This window comes from Pelophylax lessonae (assembly GCF_965119305.1).
Source record: "Pelophylax lessonae genome assembly, chromosome: 1".
NCBI lineage: Eukaryota > Metazoa > Chordata > Amphibia > Anura > Ranidae > Pelophylax > Pelophylax lessonae.
The window spans coordinates 43,627,096-43,651,303 of NC_138768.1; the positions used below are offsets into that span (position 1 = coordinate 43,627,096).

The 24,208-nt window shown below is 43.2% G+C and overlaps 1 protein-coding gene across 1 annotated transcript in view; it reads left to right on the forward strand.

The window, feature by feature from the left end:
• Positions 1-12,454: 12,454 nt before the first annotated feature.
• Positions 12,455-24,208, forward strand: part of LOC309569269 (uncharacterized protein) — a gene marked incomplete at both ends in the record, with an annotated part of 88,390 nt that continues 76,636 nt past the window's right edge. The window contains one exon of the mRNA XM_082275037.1: positions 12,455-13,039. Coding sequence (XP_082131163.1) covers positions 12,455-13,039 — 585 coding nt within the window. The remainder of the gene's footprint in view (positions 13,040-24,208) is intronic.

The following is a 24,208-nucleotide window of genomic DNA, read 5'->3' on the forward strand; positions in this document are numbered from 1 at the left end:
AACATTTTTCCATAATTTGGGAGGCCCAGTGCAGGCGCTACAACCATAGCATTTTTCAGATACATAAACGCATTCAACATTACTTGTGACATTTCTGGACCTGTGGCTTGTCTCAAAATGTTGTCATAAAATAGGAGCAGTCGGATCCATTGCAATCAATGATCCTGGTTTTGTGGGCGGGCAAGACCCACTGTGGGCTGGCAAGACCCACGTGACTGACTCTCCTTTTCCCCCTCTGTGAGAACAAAACCAAGGTAAACAACACTTTCCTGACACCATTGTCATTATTCCTGTGACACTTTGTGTCCACATACATGTACATTTCTCAATGAACTCACTCGCTCTGACTGGCCTCCACAGAGTGACTACATATGTTATCCACATATTGTAGCGGGACTGACTCATGAGCAGGTGTCCATCCCCTCTTGCGTGGTCTGGAGAACTATAGAGCAGACAACTAAAACTGTCTATTTAGCCCTGAGGCATTTCTACACCAGGTCAGTTACCTGGACTGATTATCAAAACAAGAAACAAAGATGGCTGTGTCTCCTCGTCCATTAGGACGGTAAAAAAAACGCATTACTTCAACCAATCACTGTAAAGTGGGTAGCATCGGATGGTATGGCTATCAGTAGAGATGGCACATCAGATACCACTTGCATACTACATACTTCAGTCAGATAAAACTAAAACTTTTTGGCTCTGTGCCAATCTTACTAAAAAAAACTTTTTTATTTTTTTTTTTTTCTTCTGCCAATCTAACAAAAACCTGTCCAGGGGTTCCCCTCCCTCAATAGAGGACTCCCCTAAAATATCACCCAAAAACTGAAATCATATAAAAAGTTAATCTGATTTGAAACTTTTGGCTCGGTGCCAATAGGGTCCAATGGTCACACTGATTGCGGTAACCCTTTCTGTCCCAAAATAAATTCCATAACTTATAACAGGAATGAAAATATTTAAATTTGAACCCTTTCTTGGCAAGTAGCCAATTTTCAAAATTTTGCACCAGAGCTCCCTTTTACATTTAGGGACACAAGGGACCCATTTGTAAAATGTAATTCTATAAAAAATAACCTCAAAATATCTTGCCGACTACGGCGAACTATGTTTTGCCTGATAAAAACTGTATTTGTTCACTATTATTACTCTTCCCAGAGGTTCCTATGCTTTATGCACAAATGTATAAATGGCAAAACTCCAAAAATTCCATAAAAAGATAATTGCATATGTTTGGCAATGCTGGTGGCCGTGAGAAAACCAGGTGCTGCTGTACTGTCTAATGTTTGCCTGACTCCATACATTTTTAAACCTTGTCCAAAATTCCAGGACGGTTTCACTTGACTTCTGCTTACAGGTGATTGCTGTGGCAAGTGAAGGATATAGACTAGCAATGGGGGCACCAGGGGCATACGAGGGTGGACATCCCGAATGACCCAGATGGGATTTTTCTGTATTTGAGCAGAATCTCTGTTTCTCCACGGCGTGGAGACCTGGAGCTTCTTTGCCTTTCAGGTTACTTTTCGGCCTTTTTGTCCTCTTGTCTGTTTTATTAATCTCTGTCCAGATTGCTAAATTATCGACCCACGGGTCTGTATATGTATATCCACCCGATACCCGGGTGACACACGCTTTGCATGTCTCCCCCCGGTTCAGGTGGGGGGATGTTCTTAGACTGACTTTTCCCCATTCCCAAGGATATCACAAATATCTCTCCCTGACAGAGAATACGTACAGATTATAAAGCTTTCTTTTCTGTGATATACCTGATTCTTAATATCTTCTAGGCTAAAACCTTTAATACATTTCACATAACAATGTATATTAATTCTTAATACTCTAACTTAAGGTAGACCGTTCTTCTACCTTAATTTACTTCCAGGAATATTACTCACCAAATATTCCTGGCCATTTACATAACAAGACAATAAACAAATACCAATATTCTCTCACTCAATAAGACATGTCTCTATGATTTACACATTCACATAATTGCTTGTTACCATGGTAACCCTTTATGGTTTCAAAACCCTCCTTCAAGCCACTGATGTATATAAATTAAACCCATATACTTTTGGACTCGGGTGTCCCTTTTAGGACAAAAAGAAAAAAAACCCTTTCCGAGTCTTGACCAATACCTCCCGGGTACAGTGGCTATCAAGAAAGTTTTCCTACCATTATAGACAAACAATACAAATTATCTTATACTTCTATGCGACAGAGGAGGAAAGCTTAAAGATTTTTCAGACACAAAACGAGCAATTTCTCTAACACTTCTTAAGTCTCCCTGAGACTAAAAATATTTCCCTGAAATATTTCAATTATGGGTCTGTTGCGTGTGTTCCCGGAACACACCAACCCCCTTGGTTCACTTTGATATGATTTTAGTCAGTGTCCCGCCCCGGAGCCACACTACAATCGGCTGTATAGAAAAGGATTTTTCTACTTACCGAATGAGCGTGGTTGTCCGCGAGGGATGACTTTCATATCCCGGCATACGAGCCCCCAGCTGTTAGTTACTGGGATCCCTGATCCCAATGATAGTCCCGGACCATCATTAACTTCTTTTGCTCGCTTTGTGTCTGACAGGCCTGGGAGAGTGGTTTCTGGAAATAACACAGACGGAGACAGATGTATAGTGAAACCAAGCTCTCAGTTTATTATAGGCTCGTTGCGGCTTATATAGTAAAGATAAAGGCATATAATCATAGGTATAGGGCACTTGTTACGTTCTTATTGGTTAAACAGCTTCAGGAGACAAAAGGTCACCTTGGGGAATAATACCATATAGGACATATATCTCGTGTGACTAGAATCACCTGACACAGCCTTATCGCGAACTGCAGAAATTTTCCATGGTACGTAGGCACTTTTCATATCTTGTGTAACTAAGGTCACATACACACAAACACACAGCTTATAATACATTAATGCATACAAAATGGGGTAGGGACATACAAAATGGAGGACACATAGAATTTGATATCTCCCCATCTCCCACATGATCCTTTTGGAATAAAAAGTTTCTCCGGACTGCTGTGCAAGATCCTTGGTGTGCTGGCGAGTATGTATGTAGCACTGCTCCCATGAGAGCTGCTGAGAACGAATTCCCCTGGGTTACCCATGGCAAACAGTCTGTAAAATATCCTCACTTTACACTTGGCTCAGTCAATGAACAGTCCAGGGGATTTGGTTTTTTGTTGTTTTTTTTTTTTTATAGTGAGATGGGAGAAGAGATGAGTGGGATACTCCAACTAGGAACTATGCCCAACTTGAGGACAACTATCTATAGTGTATGCGGCAAGGCCGCTGCTTCACTTTTGCAGCTGAGCTGAAGATCTAAATGGTGAACTGTACTTTAAGCCTCTCTTCAGGGTCTAACTTGGCACCCCCTTTCTTACTCTCCGTGTGCGCTGACTCTTGTCCACTGACTTTCCCTGGAGTGGTCCCCTTCCTCGGCAGACCATTGGCAAGCTCTCTGGTACTCATGGACACTGTTTGTCCTATGGACAGAGTCTCCCACCTCAGCTGTAGATCTCTGCAGTTCATCCAGAGTGATCATGGGCCTCTTGGCTGCATCTCTGATCAGTCTTCTCCTTGTATGAGCTGAAAGTTTAGAGGGACGGCCAGGTCTTCGTAGATTTGCAGTGGTCTGATACTCCTTCCATTTCAATATTATCGCTTGCACAGTGCTCCTTGGGATGTTTAAAGCTTGGGAAATCTTTTTGTATCCAAATCCGGCTTTAAACTTCTCAACAACAGTATCTCGGACCTGCCTGGTGTGTTCCTTGTTCTTCATGATGCTCTCTGCGCTTTAAATGGACCTCTGAGACTATCACAGTGCAGGTGCATTTATACGGAGACTTGATTACACACAGGTGGATTCTATTTATCATCATTAGTCATTTAGGTCAACATTGGATCATTCAGAGATCCTCACTGAACTTCTGGAGAGAGTTTGCTGCACTGAAAGTAAAGGGGCTGAATAATTTTGCATGCCCAATTTTTCAGTTTTTTATTTGTTAACAAAGTTTGAAATATCCAATAAATTTCGTTGCACTTCATGATTGTATCCCACTTGTTGATTCTTCACAAAAAATAACAGTTTTATATCTTTATGTTTGAAGCCTGAAATGTGGCAAAAGGTCGCAAAGTTCAAGGGGGCCGAATACTTTCGCAAGGCACTGTATTTATATATTGTAATTACTTTTTGTAGACTGATGCTGACACATAAAGGCATTGATCCTGAAGAAGCAGGATTGCTGGGAAACGCGTCATTCCATCACAGCAACTGGAAGCAAAATAGATTTGTCTCAATCAAAGATAGTAGACAACTACTAATGGATTTCTTATTTGTATTTATGTTTTCATTGTATAATAAAGATGTTCATTTATTTTTTATAAATTCTATTTTTATTTACATTTCAAAAGTACAACAGTTACAACAAAAGGGCAGCAGCAAACAGCAAAAAAAAAAAAGGAACTAAATTAAAAATTATACATATTAAACAGCAGGACTCTATTGTCACTGTTCCACTGCAAGTACCGGCTCGTACCGGCTCGGCTCTACTCGGCCCTTCTTGGCCCGGTTTGCTTTTCCACTGCTGGTACCGCATGGTACGGTGTTGGAACGGTTCGCTACGGTACGGTATAGGTTTGCTTTTCCACTAAAGTAGTACTAAAGTTAAGTGGGTGGGATAACAACGGGGTGGGTGGGATTCTCTGACCAATCAGTGGCTAGTAGTGACTGCATGCAAAGGATTGTGGGATATGGTACCAGTTTGGTACCTGTTGGAACCACAATCGAGTAGGTACTGTCTTTTCAGAGCCGTACCGTACCGTTCGGTTCCATGCAGTGGAAAAGCAAACCTATACCGTACCGTACCGAACCGTTCCGACCCTATACCATGCGGTACCAGCAGTGGAAAAGCACAAAAGCGTGCCGAACCATTACGGTTCCATGCAGTGGAAAAGCGCCATTATTGCTCCAAAAATACAGTCTCAGATTTGGTGCCTCAGCTACCAATAGTAGGTGTCAAGAAACCTTGTTGGAAAATGTAAGCAGGAAGCAACCATACATTAAACACAAGCAATTGGATCAACTATAAAAGAACATTCTATGCATTAAGATAAAAAAACCTTCTGGGTGTAGCAGCCGCCCCAGCACCCCCCTAAAACTTTCCTGAGCCGCATCTCTTTCCAGTGATGTCCTCGAGTCCCTTGGCTGTCCAAGACTATCTCTCCTGATTGGCTGAGACACAGCTGCGGCACCATTGGCTCCCGTGGCTGTCAATCAAAGTCAGTTAGCCAATCAGGGCCGAAGCCGGAAGGCACCTCCGTGTCTGAATGGATATATAGAGCAGCTTGGCTCGGGTGCCCCCATAGCAGGCTACTTGCTGTGGGGGAAACTCGACAGGAGGGAGGGGCCAGGAGCACCGAAGAGGGACCCGAGAAGAGGAGGATCTGGGCTACTCTGTGCAAAACCAACTGCACAGAGGAGGTAAGTATAACTTGTGTGTTATTTAAAAAAACGAGACTTTACAATCACTTTAAAGAATATGAAAACCCAACATTTCATATTCCTAATATGTTCCTGATATACCATGCACTTGTATTAAAAAGTATCCTATTCCCTTTTTTTGCTTCCTTTGTGTGAAACTCCTGCCAGTCCCTCTGCTTTCCTATTAAAAACTGACCACACTAAACAGGAGAACACATCATGGTCAGTTCTCTAGCTGTGCTGGTAAATTAGCTTGCTCTCCTCCAATGATCAGACTGGTGCTGACACCTCCCCCCCCCCCCTTCACAGCCCTCATTCACTGAGAAGATCGGTGTGCTGCTGTTTCTTCTTCCCTAGCTCTTATACAGCTGGAAACAGAGGGATCGTAATCACTTATATAAAAAAAAGAGGGGAAAAATGTTTATAAGGTTTTTTTTATATACCTACAGTATGCACACAAATGTTTTGGTTTTCATTTCTATTTTAAACTGAATGGGTTGTATTACAAAGTGAGGGTTTACATATACGTTAAATTCCCTAAAGGTCTCCTCTCTTTGCCCATAATTCTGTGGGGGTTCGGAGAAAGTACAATGCATACTTGGTGCACAATACCACCCCATAGTAATGTGTTCTCAGCATATTTGTAGAATCACAGACCCGACTCTGAGAGCCCAAAGGAAGCTCAGCATTCCCATATTCTGGGGGCTGTGATATATGTTTGGGGGGGGGGGGTGTTATTTTTGATTTTCTTGTAAACTCTCCTGAGAAGAATTATCCCCATGCAATGTGTTTTTGTAATTGGATAATAAAATGATTTGAAGGCACAATTTTCGACTTTTTGAGAAATGCAGAGGGACCGTTTCCTCTTTTCACAGGATGATCTAGTGTTGGTCCTCTGTTGCGGAAAAGCAACACACTCTCTTTTAATTAAGAGCCCTCACAGCAAAGGTGAAAACTTCAATTAGAAAGCTGAAACTGAACAGAATATAAATAGAAGTGTAACCCCGGAACGCTCAGCGGAGGCATTGTGTGCGCAACAGGCAAAGAAGAAAAAGAAAATAAATGTGCTACCCTAATACATTAGAGAACTTATAAAGAAAGTATTTTGTCAACTCTTTATTTTATTGTGTTCACCGCATGTCCATTGAAAAATGAACAGAGCTCATTCTAGAACTGATGAAAGGGAATCTTAACCACTTCTGGAACGGAAGGATTTGCCCCCTTAATGACCAGGCCATTTTTTGAGATTCGGCACTGCATTACTTTAACGGGCAATTGCGCGGTCGTGCGATGCTGTACCCAAATAAAATTGATGTCCTTTTTTTCCCACAAATAGCGCTTTCTTTTGGTGGTATTTGATCACCTCTGCGATTTTTTTATTTTTTTTTGCACTATAACCAAAAAGAATTTGAGACAATTCTGAAAAAAAAAACAATGTTTTTCACTTTCTGCTATTTAACATTCCCAAATAAATAAATAAATAAAAATCAAATTTTTTCATCATTTTAGGCCAATTTGTATTCAGCTACATATGTATGGCAAATTTATGGTTTAAATGTAAACGAAATTGAATAAGAAAATTGTATGACGTATGGCCAGCTTAACCACTTGCCGACCGCCGCACGCCGATCTACGTCGGCGGTCAGCCCCTCACAGGCAAAGTGACGTAGGGCTACGTCACTAGCTTGTGAGGGTCTAGGGAGCAAGCGCGCGCTGCCGGAGGCGCGCTCCCGCTCCCGCGTGGTCACGGACCCCCCCGCGCGTGTGACCGGCGGACCCGATGTCCACCGGCCACTCTGCGATCGGCGGGGGAGAGGGAGAAAGTCAGGCAGCTTGTGTAAACAAGCTGCCTGTCATTCTCCCCTCTGTATGAGAGCTGATCATATGGATCTACTATGTAGATCCGTTGATCACTCTGCATACAGCTGAAGCCACAGCCAATCACAGTAAGAATCATGCCCCTAGGGACACACACAGCCCCTCCCTCTCAAATAAAGTTAACCCCTTCACTACCAGTGTATTTTTACAGTAACAGTGCATATGTATAGCACTGATTACTGTAGAAATGTCACTGGTAACCCCAAAAGTGTAAAAAATGTCAGTCAAGGGTCCGATCTGTCCACCCCAATGTCGCAGTACCGCAAAAAAAATCGCAGATCGCCGCTATTACGCGTTAAAAAAAAAAAACAACAAAAATGACAAAAATCTTTCCCTTAGTCAGTAAACGCAATAACTTTTGCGCAAACCAATCAAAATACGCTTTTTGCGATTTTTTTTACCAAACATAGGTAGCATAAAACAAATTGGCCGAAAATGTTAAAAAATTTTGATTTTTACATTTTTTTTGGGGGGAATTTCATATAAAGAAAAGGGAAAAATATTGCTATTTTTGCAAAATTGACGCTCTTTTTTGGTTTATAGCGCGTGATCAAAAAATTGCACAGGTGATCAAATACCGCCAAAAGAAAGCTCTGTTTGTGGGAAAAAAAGGACGCCAAATTCGTTTAGGTACAGCGTCGCACGACCGCGCAATTGTCCGTTAAAGTCACGCAGTGCCGAATCGCAAAATACCCCCTGGTCGTTTAGCAGCCAAATCCTCCGGGGCTTAAGTGGTTAAGACAGATAAGTCCTGGAGGTGACATGCACCTAATTGGACTTAAACCGTTAGTAAACTGCTGTGTGTGTATGTGTGTTTTTTTTTTTTTACAATCTGCAAGGTAAAGCCATAATGTGCTAGTATGCATCGCATGTAAAAATGACCGGAAAACGAAGCCCCCAGAGCCGTGCTGTCACCTCTGAGAGGGCTTCCATCTTCCCCCGGTCTTCCTTCCGAGTTCGCCTGAAGGGATAGTGCCTTAACCACTTTACCACCGGAGCATTTTACTGTCTTACGTCTGGGCCACTTTTTGCGATTCGGCGCTGTGCGAATTTAACTGACAATTGCGCGGTCGTGCGACGCCGTACCCAAACGAAATTTACGTCCTTTTTTCCCCCACAAACAGAGCTTTCTTTTGGTGGTATTTGATCAGCTGTGTGATTTTTACTTTTTGCGCTATAAACAAAAAAAGAGCGTTTATTTTGAAAAAATAACAATATTTTTAACATTTTTTTATATGAAATTCCCCCCAAAAAAGATGTAAAAACCAATTTTTTTTTTAAATTTTTGGCCAATTTGTTTTATGCTACCTATGTTTGGTAAAAAAAATCACAATAAGCGTATTTTGATTGGTTTGTGCAAAAGTTATTGCGTTTACTAAGAGAAAGATTTCTGTCATTTTTAGTGTTTTTTTTTTTAACGCGTAATGGCGGCGATCTGCGATTTTTTTTGCGGGACTGCTACATTTCGGCGGACAGATCGGACCCTTGACTGACATTTTTGACACTTTTGGGGGTACCAGTGACATTACTACAGTAATCAGTGCTATATATATGCACTGTTACTGTAAAAATGACACTGGCAGGGAAGGGGTTCATTTTATTGGAGAGGGAGGTGTTAATGTATGCCTGGTGCTTACTGACGTGTGTGGGGGGAGGTGACTGAGTGACACAGGGACAGATCGCAGGTTCAGCTATGCTGAACCCTGCAATCTGTCACTGTTTGTCACTTAGGAGATCCGCCCGCTCTGTTTACACAAGCGGGCGGATCTCCAGACTCGATTCCCCGACGATCGGGGAAGAGCGGCGGTGATCACCGCCGCTCCTCCCCTGGCCCGACTCCCGCTGTGACTGAAAACAGCGGGAGCGAGCCTCTGGCGATGCGTGAACGCCGCCCACAAGGGGAGGAGTCCAGCGATGTAGGTCTACGTCGCTGGACGGAATCGAGCCACTTTGCCGCAGTACAGTCCCAGTGACTGGTTGGCAAGTGGTTAAATGTAAAGGAAATTGAATAAGAAAATTGTATGACGTATGGCCAGCTTAAGACAGATAAGTCCTGGAGGTGACATGCACCTAATTGGACTTAAACCGTTAGTAAACTGCTGTGTGTGTATGTGTGTGTTATTTTTTTTTACAATATGCAAGGTAAAGCCATAATGTGCTAGTATGCATCGCATGTAAAAGTGACCGGAAAACGAAGCCCCCAGTGCCGTGCTGTCACCTCTGAGAGGGCTTCCATCTTCCCGCGGTCTTCCTTCTGGGTTCGCGGGCTCCTGAAGCCAGGTGGGTTGGTAGTGCCTGAAGGGGTGGTGCTGGGATCAGTAGCCACAGAAGGAGGTTCCTGCCTGTAAAGGGGCATTGCTTTATCTAACTGAGTGATTGTCAGGTACTCTCAGTGTTCCAGCTGGGTTCTGCATGCAAGTGAGTGCTGAAGGGAGAAGTGGAGCTGTATATAGAGACTGTATATAGGAAAAGTTGTCCCTGAAATCTGTTGTTGGAGTCAAATGTCCACCCCATAATCTCCCATCCCTACCCAAGTTATTACCCTCAATAAAACAAACAAACAAAGAAAAAACAATGTCACAAACTGTTCTATGACTTAAGTGTGCCATTGAAGATTTGGTGTGCCTGGCTGTACAGGATGGGGGATCCCATTCTACTTGCAGCTTCTTAGTGCCGGTTCACACTGATGCGCTTGCGATTGTAATGCGAATTTGCGGTGCGAGTTTACCTTGCGTTTTTCCATAGTACAGCGCGATTGCAATGCGAATCGCATTGCGTATAATCATGTTAATTAGCTCAGGTGCGATTTTTGCTCCAGCCAATCCAAATGAAATGGGTGTTAACTTCCGGTGGACTTCCTGGTCTTTATGAGGAGAGTACACCGTGGAGTGTGAGCTGTGGTTTTGTTTGGAGATTACGTTGTGGAGAGTGTGCTGTATTTTGGTGTATTGCCACTATGTTTCATTTGCCTTTGGTCATGGCAGCAGTTGCTACTGCCACTGCTGCAGTCTTGATCAATAAGGACAGGAGGAGGAGAAGGATGAGGATGATGATGATGAGAAGACGAAGGTATTGGGTTCATCCCATAATTTCAAACAGGGAAGAGAGAGGTCAGTTCAATGTCCTCTATCATGATCTCCGGCAACATGAAGAGAAGTTTTTCAACTATACTCGGATGTCTGTTAATAGGTTAGTATGTGAGAGGGAGTCTCTCCTTCTTCTTCTCTCTTTTTGCTGCTTCCCTCTATATCTCTTTTTTCCCCATCTCTCTTTTTCCTCTCTCTCTGTTTTCACCTATATCTACCCCCGAATCATTCCTGAAGCTCCCCACGCCCCCCTTTTGCTTGCCACTTACGTGTGTTGTGTTTTTTTTTAGTTTTGACGAATTACTTGGGCTGCTCTTTTCACGTTTGGAGCGTCAGAACACCACCTTCCGGAACAGTGTTGTGCCTGCTGAAAGATTGCTTGTTACATTACGGTAAGTGTGATATATTTTGTGAAAATTCTTGTATTTTTTTTCTCCATAGTTAGCAATACAGTGAATGCAGACAGATATGATGGCAAAGTTGACTTCAAAAAAAGTTTTTATTTTTTTTTTATTTTGTTGCATGTAACAAGAACAAAGGAACAAAATCCAGAAAAATTAGGTCAAAAAAGACAACTTAGATCAACGTGGCAATACAGTGGCAAGTGTACTATAGATCCAAAAAATTTGGTGAACTCTCCAGATCAAGTGGTGTTGAAGAGCCTGAGGGTGTATGATCCACGGTGTTGGGATATAGCCATGGCACAAGCGGGGATGGAGTTCTATGTGACGGTCCACTTGGGGGCCTATATTGTGGATAGGGTGGAGGTATTTTTGGGGAAAATGCACTAGATTGTGATGGTGGTGGTGGTCTGCTGGAGGGGGGGAAATGGGAAGAAGTGGAGACATCCGGTGTTCTAGTGTGGGGGGGGATTACAGAGGGAATTGGGGAAGGAATAGGATATGGGATTTGGGATCTAGGGGTCTCATGGATGCTCCGATATTGGTCAAAACTTGACGGATAAGGGTTTGTTGGAATGGCAGAATGACTGGGTGTGAAATGAGGGGACCATGGAGTGTCTTGCGGTAACTGTCGTGGTACAGAGAACGAATGTATGCAGTTTTGTACCGCCATTCTCATGTCGAAATACCTTTCAGACGGGACCTCTTTGAGAAGAGGCACCAAGCTATGAGCAAATAGTGTGTGAGGACATTTATGTGCATCTAGTTGCTGGCTGATGCCTGACATAATGTCCACTAAGTGCTTTGTCTGCTCGTCTTCCGCCTCAGCAGTTGCCCTGCTGACTCTCCTCCTGTGGGATGTAGAGCCTCGACTTTGAGGCCTGGTGGAAGGCGTGGAAACGTCAGTTTCCTCAAACTCCTGTTCTGGTTCTTGAGCGGATCCTGACTCATCCAAACTCTGTGACTCGTTAGGAATATTTGAACTACTATTCGAACATGCAAAAGCGACGCCTTCTTCCTCATCAACTTGAGCTGCATGTTCCTCCTCCTCCCCTTCCTCCTGCACATTCTCCACCTCGTCCCAACTTGCTTGTGTGCTGCAATGACAAACATGAAACAACTTTTCATCATCCGCTCCAATATATAATTTGAATGATAGGTGGGGATTGGAAGGTGAGGGGTTTGGGGGTGGGGTGAAGAGGGAGGGGGAAGGAAGGATGGGTTAATAGTGAAAGAGAATTTGACAATAAACTTACTTCCGCATTTCTAGAACCGGTAGCAGAAAATCCAGACATCTGGCAAAGGCATAGGGACGCTTAGGGGGGGCACCGGATCCACTTCTCGCCTCACGTTCAAGTCTCTTGTACCTTTGCAGGGTATCCTTGAGGCTACGCCATCTTGTTCGTATTAGTAATTCTGGAAGAGAAAAACATGACTAATAATAACTTTCTGTTTTTTATTTCAGGTACCTTGGAACTGGTAATTCTTTTGCAAGCCTGCATTACGAGTTCAAATTGGGGAAATCTACTGTGAGCACAATTGTTCGTGATACCTGTATTGCCATCTGGGAGGTCCTAAGAGATGTGGTGATGAGAAAACCAACCAAAGAGGAGTGGATCTCTGTAGCTGATCTTTTTTGGCAACGCTGCAACTTCCCTAACTGTGTCGGTGCTATAGATGGCAAGCACATTAGGATTGTGAGACCAGTTGGTAGCGGCACCAAATATTTCAATTACAAAAAATATTTTTCTTTGGTTTTGCTGGCAGTGGCGGATGCAAACTACTCATTCACCTACATAGATGTTGGTTCATATGGGAGCAGTTCCGACTCCAGTATTTTTTCCCACTCCAGTTTTGGAAAAATGCTGCGTGAAAAAAGCCTGGACCTCCCACATGAACGACCACTGCCTGGAACATCTCAGCAAAGCCTCCCATTTGTTTTTGTTGGTGATGAGGCTTTTGCACTTTCGGAACACCTGCTTCGCCCGTATGCTAATCGCTCACTGACTGTTGAAAAGAGAGTGTTTAACTACAGGCTCACAAGAGCGCGCAGAGTTGTGGAGTGCAGTTTTGGTATTCTGGCAAATAAGTGGCGCTTTCTACACACGCCACTGACTCTAACCACGGATAACGCCATAATTGCCGTCAAAGCTGCCTGTGTACTCCACAACTTTGTAAGATCGCGAGATGGATACCTCTTCGAGGACTCCCTGATGGATGATATGGAAGGCGCAGAGTGGATCCACACCAGGGGAAACTACAGAGGGGCCAACATCAGGGAGAATTTCACTGACTATTTTATGAGTCCTGCTGGTCAAGTGCCATGGCAGCTTGATTCCATACAATAAAGAGTATTAATTAATTTTTACTGTACTTTGTTTCAATAAATAAACTATTGTTCAAATGTTCAACATTGCGTAATGCATTTCTTTTCGTCTGTGGTTACATACTGAGCATGCATTGTCTTCCACAGGGCCCCCCATAGATCCCCATTTAAAACTTGGCCCCCCCACATAGATCCCCATTTAAAACTTGGCCCCCCCACATAGATCCCCATTTAAAACATGGCCCCCCCCCACATAGATCCCCATTTAAAACTTGGCCCCCCCACATAGATCCCCATTTAAAACTTGGCCCCCCCACATAGATCCCCATTTAAAACATGGCCCCCCCACATAGATCCCCATTTAAAACTTGGCCCCCCCACATAGATCCCCATTTAAAACTTGGCCCCCCCACATAGATCCCCTTAAACATGCCCCCCCCATAGGAGAATATATACACATACCTTTCTTTTTGCGCTCTTGAGTTGTGAATCCACTCCAGTCCTCATACAGGCTTGCACAAATTTCTTCCCACCCTCTTTTCTTCATAGCGTTGTTTTTGTACTCTGCAGTACGACTGTCCCATATATATGGCCTGGAACGGACAAGCCTGATCAGCTCCTCATTGTCGATCCCAACACGTTTGGGTGCCATGTTTGTTGATGAAGATGTTTGTGGATGTCACATGCAGGCTCGGGACAGGAAATAGGGGGGTGTAGCTGTCGGGACAAACTATACACATATTCGCACATATCTGAACTGTACATGCGAGTTCAGAGCGATTTACATTGATGTCTATGGAGACTAAATTCACAACGCAGCACTGTAAACTCGCACAAGACCCTTTTTTTCATCGCATCACATTCGCATCTAGATCGCAACGCATAGATGTGAACGACCGTCACGAATGCAATGTATTTTTAAGTGCATGCGATTGGAGACTTTTTAGAACGCAAAGCATTCGCAGTACAAGCGCATCAGTGTGAACCGGCACTTAGAGGTGTGCTATAGAAGTATTTCCAGCTTTCCAGAACAGCAATCAGAAATACAAACAAAGTAATGATAACATTAGTCGAAAATACACCATCACAGTAGTAGCGCTATGTTCTAAGTTCATGCAGGTGGTGATAAACCACTTCAAAGAATAAAGTGAGTGACAGTTCAAAGTGATGAATCATATGTTGAAACAATGCTTGCATGTTCCACCTAGGTGCCACTTCCATCACACCGCATGAATAAACACCCCCTTTAGAATTGCACTCACGAGCAGGAGGCCATTAATGAGCCTTGTACCATATATCACAGGCAGAGACTCCAAACAAAATCCTCTGGTCAGCAGAAGGCCATTAATGAGCCCTGTACCAAATATCACAGGTAGTGATGGACGAACATCGGCCGGGGCGGTTCGCGAACGCCAGCCGCAAATTTTCTCAAAAGTCCGCTAACCACGAGTTTGGGCCCCATTGACTTTAATGGGAGGCGAACTTTAAAAAATTTAGGTCATATTTGCAGCCACAGAAGACATACTAGCTGTGCACAAATAGTCCCAGCACATGGACAATGTCATAACAGAAGTATTGCAATTGAAAAAGTTGCCCTAAATTTTTTTTATTTTTTTTTTTACAGCAAAAAATATATATATTTTTTTCATAAATCGGCCAGAACTGACAGCAGCCGGTAAATACATTGTCTAATACATATAGGGTCCATTCACATTCGACAGAGCGATTTGTGTGTGACTGCAGCCGATCTCTAACTGCCCCTAAAGCAACCACTGGATACCTGCCCCTATAGTAAAGAGACTGTAATAGACCCTAAAATGACTTAGGAGCATTTTAAATGACTTTGGTGGACATTGACAAAGCGATTTGTGTGTGACTGCAGCCAATCTCTAACTGCCCCTACAGCAACCACAGGATACCTCTCCCTAAGCTCTAAAGATACTAGACCTATACCGAAATGCCAGCCCTCAAAAGGACTTTTGTGGACATTGACTGAGCGATTCGTGACTGCAGCCAGCCGATCTCTAACTGCCCCTAAAGCAACCACTGGATACCTTTCCCTAAGCTCAAAAGATACTAGTAGACCTATACCAAAAAATACCAGCTCTGAAAAGGACTTTTGTGGATCTTCACAACGCTATATGTGCCTAGCAAACTCTCCCTGACGAGCACAGCAGACCTCTCCCTACACTGGCAGAAAGCGGAATGTGAAATGGACGCCAGATCGGGTCTATTTATAGGGTAGGAGGACTGTCCATGTGCTGGAATGTTTCAATTGGCTGTCCCATTCCACCTGACGGCTGTGTCACGGTCAAAGTTCTCCCCAATGTAAACAAATATGGCCGTCGCGAACGACGCCATGTGTCCGAAAATTTGGCAGGTAGCGAACAAGCAAAATTTGCCGTGAACCGACCGCCGGGCGAACCGCAAGGCCATCTCTAATCACAGGCAGGGACTCCAACCCAAATCCTCTCGTCAGCAGAAGGCCATTAATGAGCCTTGTACCATATATCACAGGCAGGGACTCCAACCAAAATCCTCTCCTCTTGTCAGTATTAGGGGAGCGCACATACAAGGGGTAAAGACGACATCACATAGTGTGACTCCGTTTCAAACATTTATTGAATCACCAAAGTTAAAAAAAAACACTCACATTTCACAAGATGATAAGGGCATGTAAATGATAATAGAACGAGGCTGTCAGTGCGGGCTATTACACTGCTGTTAGGCAGTGACAACCGGGTGATGCCTCACTAGACGGCCGAAGAAGATGTTGATGACGAAACGCATCCGGGGCATGACCACGTGAACTCTGTGCTGCGAGCGCTGTCTAGTGCAGCATCACCCGGTGAGTGCAGTTCTAAAGGGGGTGTTTATTTATGCGGTGTGGTGGAAGTGGCACCTAGTTGGAACATCTGAGAATTGTTTCAACATATGATTCATCACTTTGAACTGTCACTCACTTTATTCTTTGAAGTGGTTTATCACCACCTGCATGAACTTAGAACATAGCGCTACTACTGTGTGTACAGTATTTTGGTCTTCGACTAATGTTATCATTACTTTGTTTGTATATCAGAATTTGTTTATAGTAGCAGCTGGGTATTCATTACAACACTCTTCCATAGGCGCTGGGTGAATTTTATAAATTTTATTTATATTTTCTTGTGTATTAAAGCAATCAGAAACCCTCATACAGTCGGGGTGTATATACTGTAGACCCACTCTTATGGTATTGGGAACTAATCCTGGATGTCACCTCTGTGACTGCCAACGAGAAGAGGGAATTCCGGTGTCTACCAAGGCTCAGGCTGCAGCTAACTGTGGACCAGAAGTCATGTGGGCTGTGACCTGGATGTGATGTCACAAACTGGCAGAAACACTTCTAGGGAAAGCTGCTGGAAGGGTAAATTGCTGGATGTCCCTGCCAGCCCACTTGCTGGGGATTGACTAAGGACCTCATAAACATGGCAAACAGCTCCTCCTAATCTCCACCCACTATGTCTAGAACATTCTCCAGCGTCCCAGAAAACAAGGGGAGGCACCAGAGAGGCTGCTAGGATGAGTCACAAAACCCTGACCCAGATTCGTAGCTCAGGCTTAGCCCTGAACTAAATTTAAAATTTCCTACAATAACAGCTATACTAACAACCTAGCACACTAGAGGGTGCTACATTTCTTTTAACCTTTTTATGTGCAATGTATTGATTATACCATTTGGATAAATAAACTTTGTTTTTTATTGCTATGCCTGATGTTCTTATGATCTTGGAGATAACATGTGGGGCCCCTGAATAACTTTGTTTCATTGATACCCACAGCAGGTCGCACACCCGGTGCATTTTATGTGGCACTAGAAATGCAAATGAAACGTGGGTTTTTCCGCACCAAGTTTTACTGTAAATGGGCCCTAACAGTTCAATTTTTTGTTTACATTTTATGAAAACCTTTGTATATCATTAATTCTTGGACCTTAGAAGAAGGAGGGGGTAGGCCCCAGAAGCTTGTCCTGAAAATTATACTGTGGGTTCAAGAAAAAAAAATGTCATGGACAATACTCAACTGGTAATACACAGAGAAATTCCATAACTGCAGTTGGAGCAAAACCTATTCCCAGCATTTGCAATGTGCCGGTGAATGCTTTCAGCCCCATCAAAGGCTATGTGAATCTTTATTTAATCCTCTTGTATTGGAAACATTATTTTGTGATGTCATAGTGTGAGGACAGCACAGTCCCCCCATCTCTGCACTTTGTTCTCCAGTGACTGTATGCAAATATACCCCGTCTCTGGTGAAAATCCAATTTTCAGCTCATCTGCTTATATAAAATAGTTGAATCAGAAAAGCAGAGGTAGTCGGGCGACATAAAATGCAGAAAATGAAAAGGAAAGAAAAAAAAATTAAAGATCTGACCCAGAACTCTTCAATCCCGTAACAGCGCCGTAAACACAGCCGCTGAATAAGGAAATTAAAATTGATTTGCTATCGTACCATATCATATTGTGACACATAAAAAGAAAGTATTTTGTTTACCGCCTCTAAGATTATTGTGTCTGCCAAGTGCCTGTCTAAAAATAAGATTCATTGGCTTTATCATGGAATTCCAAGATAGAAAAAAATAATCCCAGCCGCTTACTTAAACAGAAAAGGAGAGAGAATTAATAATAGTAGATGGTGCTTTGTTATTCTGCGCCAGAACGGAGAGTGGGAAATAAAATAAATAATTATACTATCTAAACATATAACCGAATATCGTAATTGGCAAACTTTGTTATTGAACAAGCAATTCCAGAGCAAACAAAATTGATCAGTTAGCTCCGGTTCACACATCTGCGACTTATAATGCGATTTGCGATACATAGGGATTTATTAAAACTGGGGAGTGCAAAATCTAGTACAGCTCTGCATAGAAACCAATCAGCTTCTAACTTCAGCTTGTCAAAAAAAAACTGGATTGATTTCTATGCAGAGCTGCACCAGATTTTGCACTCTCCAGTTTTAGTAAATCAACCCCATAAAGTCGCATTACAATCCAAAATATATTAATATCGATAGTTGCCCTCTTAATCAATGGGACTCAAGCCATTTCAACATAAAAAAAAAGGTTCCTGCACCACTTTTCTGCAACTTTGTAGCGACTTGAGTGCCATGGACTGTAATGGTTAATCAAAAATATTGCAAGAAAGTTGCATGACTTTGGGGTTGCGGCAGTGTAAACCAGCCTTAAAGCCCAACTGAACTTTAAAGTAGAATTCCAGGTTTTAATTCACTTTAAATAGTTCATTTGGGCAAAGCTAGTCCGGCAATGGTAGGGGTGACTTCCCATCTGCTGCTGGAATAAATTAGAGTCGGGCTGAGTACTCCTCTGCCATTCAGGAGGCGCCTTGTATTTTTTTCAGTGAATACAAGGCTTACCCTGATGGGATAAAGTTGAAATTGTGACATCATTTAGCCATCTCTACACCTTGGCCAATCAGAGGAAGCAATTTTTTTTCTTGTGATCTCTTAGACTGGCTGTCACAGGGATCACATGGCCAGGAACATCACTTATTGGTTCCTGGCCAATTGTTTAACCCGTCTATTGACATAACTCTCATCAGGCCTGGGTTTCTTATCTCTGCTCTTTTATGGCACTTTTCCACTGCAAGTACCGGCTCGGCTCCACTTGGCCCTGCTTGGCCCGGTTTGGTTTTCCACTGCATGGTACGGTGTTGGAACAGTTCGGTACGGTTTGGTACGGTTTGCTTTTCCACTAAAGTAGTACTAAAGTAAGAGGGTGGGATAACAACGATTCTCTGACCAATCAGTGGCTAGTAGTGACAAACAGTCAAGGCTGCATGCAAAGGATTGTGGGATATTGTACCAGTACGGCCCTCTTGGCACCACAACGGAGGTGGTTCTGCTTATGGTACTGTTTAGAGAGCCGTACCGTTCGGTTCCATGTAGTGGAAAAGCGCCGCCATACCATACCGAACCATTCCTACACCGTACCATGCTGTACCGTGCAGTGGAAAAGCACAAAAGCGAGCCGAACCGTTTTGTTCCATGCAGTGGAAAAGCACCTTTAGTAGTAAGAATTTTGCTCCTGGAAATTCAAGCTGCATTGGTGCCAAGACCATAACCCCCCCCCCCCACCCCTCCGTCGATTCTGAAGTTAAGAGCAGGAGGAGAAATGTCCTTCCCCTTTGGTTCTATGGAAGCACCATGAGTTGACTACTGCTGCTCAAAGTCTGAGTTTCTGCAAGAACTGTCCTATGTATCATAAACAATTGATTTTTTCTTAAAATACTGTGTTTTTTCATCTTGTTTTTCCAATGCCATTGAACCCCCCCCCCCCACCCCCTTTAGTCAGCTACTTACAGTCTACATGCACTTGCTCCACTGTAAGCTGCTCATCATTGCTCTGGACAGGCTTGTTTGATAGTGGCAATGGTGGACTGTGTCTGCACAGTGTATGTCTTCAACAGGTGTTAATGTGAGAGGGGGACAAAGGAGGAGAACAACTAGGAGATGGCTGTTGCTCTATAACAGGAATGGCATGAACAGGGGCCTTCAAGAAAGGGCTGGAGCAAGAAAGGGCTGAAGTCTACCTGACTACCCTGTCATGTAGGCATAGGACCTACATGGCAGGATAGAAGGGGTGCTAGGTACAGTATGTAAAGGGTTATTGAATGGTGTAAAGCAGGGGTAATGAATTAAAATTCAAGGAGGTCCGGTCTGTAAAATTTTCTGTGGGCCGAGGTCCGAATCTGAAGTCTGTGCTATGACTCAGAAAGATGGGCAAAACAAAAACGTGTCCATCAGCGTTGCTCTTAACATAAAATATGCCCATTTGAGTGCCCCTTAACATAAAATGTGTCCATCAGCGTGACCCTTAGCATAAAATTTGCCCATCAGCGTGACCCTTAACATAAAATAAGGGGCACGCTGATGGGCACATTTTATGTTAGGGGGCACTCTGATGGGCACATTTTGTTAGGGGGCACTCTGATGGGCAAAACAAAACGTGTCCATCAGTGTTGCTCTTCACATAAAATATGCCCATTAGAGTGCCCCTTAACATAAAATGTGCCCATCAGAGTGCCCCCTAACATAAAATGTGCCCATCAGCGTGACCCTTAGCATAAAATTTGCCCATCAGCGTGCCCCCTAGCATAAAATGTGCCCATCGGCGTGACCCTTAGCATAAAATTTGCCCATCAGCGTACCCCCTAGCATAAAATGTGCCCATCAGCGTGACCCTTAGCATAAAATGTGCCCATCAGCGTGCCCCTTAACATAAAATATGCCCATCAGCGTGACCCTTAACATAAAATAAGGGGAACGCTGATGGGCACATTTTATGTTAGGGGGCACGCTGATGGGCACATTTTATGTTAGGGGGCACTCTGATGGGCACATTTTGTTAGGGGGCACTCTGATGGGCAAAACAAAACGTGTCCATCAGTGTTGCTCTTAACATAAAATATGCCCATTAGAGTGCCCCATAACATAAAATGTGCCCATCAGAGTGCCCCCTAACATAAAATGTGCCCATCAGCGTGACCCTTAGCATAAAATTTGCCCATCAGCGTACCCCCTAGCATAAAATGTGCCCATCAGCGTGACCCTTAGCATAAAATGTGCCCATTATCGTGCCCCTTAACATAAAATATGCCCATCAGCGTGACCCTTAACATAAAATAAGGGGAACGCTGATGGGCACATTTTATGTTAGGGGGCACGCTGATGGGCATATTTTATGTTAGGGGGCATTCTGATGGGAACATTTTATGTTAAGGGGCACGCTGATGGGCAAAACAAAAATGTGTCCATCAGCGTTGCTCTTAACATAAAATATGCCCATTAGAGTGCCCCTTAACATAAAATATGCCCATTAGAGTGCCCCTTAACATAAAATTTGCCCATGAGCGTGACCCTTAACATAAAATAAGGCGCACGCTGATGGGCACATTTTATGTTAGGGGGCACTCTAATAGGCATATTTTATTTTATGGGGCACTCTAATGGACACAAATGTGTGCCCCTTAACAAAATATGCCCATCAGTCTGCATTTTATAAAAATGTGCCCCACATACCTTTTGGAGAGGAAAATGCGGGAGCCAGGAGCAGCGAACATCAGGGGGGCAGGGCGTGCATGTGATGTCACGCCCCAGCTCACGGATAGGCTGAGTGTGAGAGTCAGGAGCCGCAGTTAGGAGCAGGGGGGCGGGGCCCGCATGTGACGTCACAGCCCAACTCGCGGCTGGCTAGGAGGGAGCCGAAGAAAGAAGCAGGGGGCGGGGCGCACACACGGAATGTCACTGGTTGCTGGGACACCCGCGGTCCCAGCAAACCAATGCCTACTTACAGTGGCGGCCTGACGGGTACGGGCGGAAGCATCGTGCGGGCCGCTCCTGGACCGCGGGCCGCCATTTAGTGACGGCTGGTGTAAAGAATAGGGCATTTACCTGATTGGATGGGCTGTGTCCTAGTGAAGAAGGGCTACAGAGATGGTCATTGTCCTCTATTTCTTTTATCACTACCAGCATTCAAGCCCTGAAAAAGTTTTGAGTTATGAGCCTCTGAAATGCATTTGATTTTACCTTCTGATCTTTGGATTATTTAAATCTACATTGGGTTTATTAGAAGTTTATGGTGCTCTTATCCTATTTTCTTTGGACTACTCCCGTAATCCATAGAGATACCAAATCTGATATAGAGCTGTTTTTTGAACTTTTCTTACATTTTGGGTCATGAAGGGCTTCAAAGATCGTCTGAGAGGAGGGATGAAGCATCTTTAATCTGAGTTTTGGCTGGTTTTGGGTCATCTACCCATCCAAACCCTAAATTGCTTTGGGCTATATCTACATGTCTGTGAGTCAGGTCAGCCTGTTGGCAATTTGTAAGGTCGTTAAAATTGGTAATTTTGGTTAAGATTTTAAATAGATAGGGGTTCGTCTGGCTTTCCTTCACTGTAGTCCAGGGGCAAAGACCTGGTGTGTAGCGCTACCTCCACTAGGGCCCCTGAGTTGTATCCCAGGTTCTTCTCCCACTGGTAGACACGAGCAGTTCGTTTAGTTCCTGATCGAAAATCTGACAATTTTTGGTTATTTACAAACGTAACAAATTTTACTGAATCCGAAATACCGAAACAAAATTCAGCCGAAATCAAATTTGTAATTTAATTTGAAATAGAAGTTGAAAATGAATAGAATAAAATGGAACAGAGAATAAAGGAACCGAACAGAAAATAATTAAATAGAATAGAATAGAAAAAACAATTGAATAGAATAAAATAGAAACAATATAACAGTCTTCCGAAATTCAAATTTTGAATAGATTATATTAGAATAGAATATTATAGAATATAGAAGAATAGAACTGAAAATATGAAACTAGAATTTTAAAAAACAATAGGATAGAAGAGAATAAAATAGAAAGAATATAACCATCTTCCGAAATTAAAATTTCAAATGGAATACAGTCGAATTTGAATGCCAATTCGAATGCCAATTTAAATTTTCCGAATTCGGTTGAATTTAATTCAATTAGATTTGTAAATTGAATTCAATTCAACCGAATTTGGAAACTTTGAATCTAATTTGAAAAAGAATAAACTAAACAAATTGAATTCCGAAAACAAATTTAACTAAATAAAATTATTTAAACAAGGAATCGAAACAAAATTAATTTTTCGTTCTTCCCACTAGTGCAGTAACAGCCAGGCAAACAGCAACTTTCACTCCCTATTGCAGAATAACTTGCATGGGTTTAGGGAAGCTGAAGGATTCTCCAGAACACTGAAAAGGAATGTGAAGACACTTTTCCTTTTGCAGCTACTTCTTAACACAGGCCTTTGAGCAGTAGGATGTGAAAGGCACAGCACTGGGACAGCATTAGCAATGTTCCAGGCCAGGCATGCTTTAAACTTGGTGTGCCAGGGGTTAAAAGCAGTAACAGACACTAGGATCCCTCTCACAGGTCTGTACTCCCAGTGTCTTTGGGGCTTGGATACCTCCCTTCAGACAGTCTCCTCTGTGAAACTTCCAGACTGGATCCCCCCATAGAACCCCTCTCTCTTGGCTCCAAAAGGAATTTGTCGTAGAATAGGCCCCCCCCAGCTATGCACAGTTTGGACCTCGATGAGACAAGAAGATTATTCCGATGGACTGCCAGGAAGGGCAGCAGCCCTTCTGGCTGGGAACCTCTCCGTATGGGGAAGAGCCCTTCTCTCAAAAGCCATAATCTGGGCACCTTCCCCGAGAGGGATTGGCTGGAGTTGCATAAATATTTAGACTGGTCGTCTGATTCTCCCACTCACTATATTCTGGAAGCCCCCAGTAGACAGGGGGAAGCAATCAAATTTGCAGCCTGCGGAGCCCAGAACAGACCAAAGCAATTACATGCTGCTCTGCTGATTACAGCACTAAATTTGCCAACCCTTACTAGCAGCCTATCCAGGAGGAAGGCTAAAGATGTAAATAGGATGCAGCAATGGTCATTTTGTCCCTGGGAGAAATTGTTCTGCAGATATTAAAATGTGTGTTCTAGTTTGAAGTGCCATTAAGGAACTTTCACCCAGCTTTTTGTTGAATTTATTATTTTTTTTTCTGTTTCGATCACTTTTATTAACTTTTTCTTCCAAACAACAAAAAGAAAGAAGGAACAGGATTAAAAATAGTAACATATATATAAACAATATTTCCACAGTTATTCGCTGGGTTAAAACAGTTTGAACAAGGATACTCTGCAGCATCAAATAATAGCAATATATGTGTATTAGATAATGGTTAACTTTCCTGAATTGGGATCAAGACATATGTGTTGGGTTAGGCCATGATCTGGATCGTCCTCCCGCCCGAGCACCCCTATTGGGACCTAACTGTGCTGTTGGGCTGGGGTGATGTCTCCGACATTGCACCAAGTGATATACGTTAATCAAAAAGATGTGAGCTTAAGAAGCTAAGGAGAGATACTCAAAGATTCGCGGAAGTATCGTTCGTACCAGTTAAACCAGGGGGACCATGTAAGGTT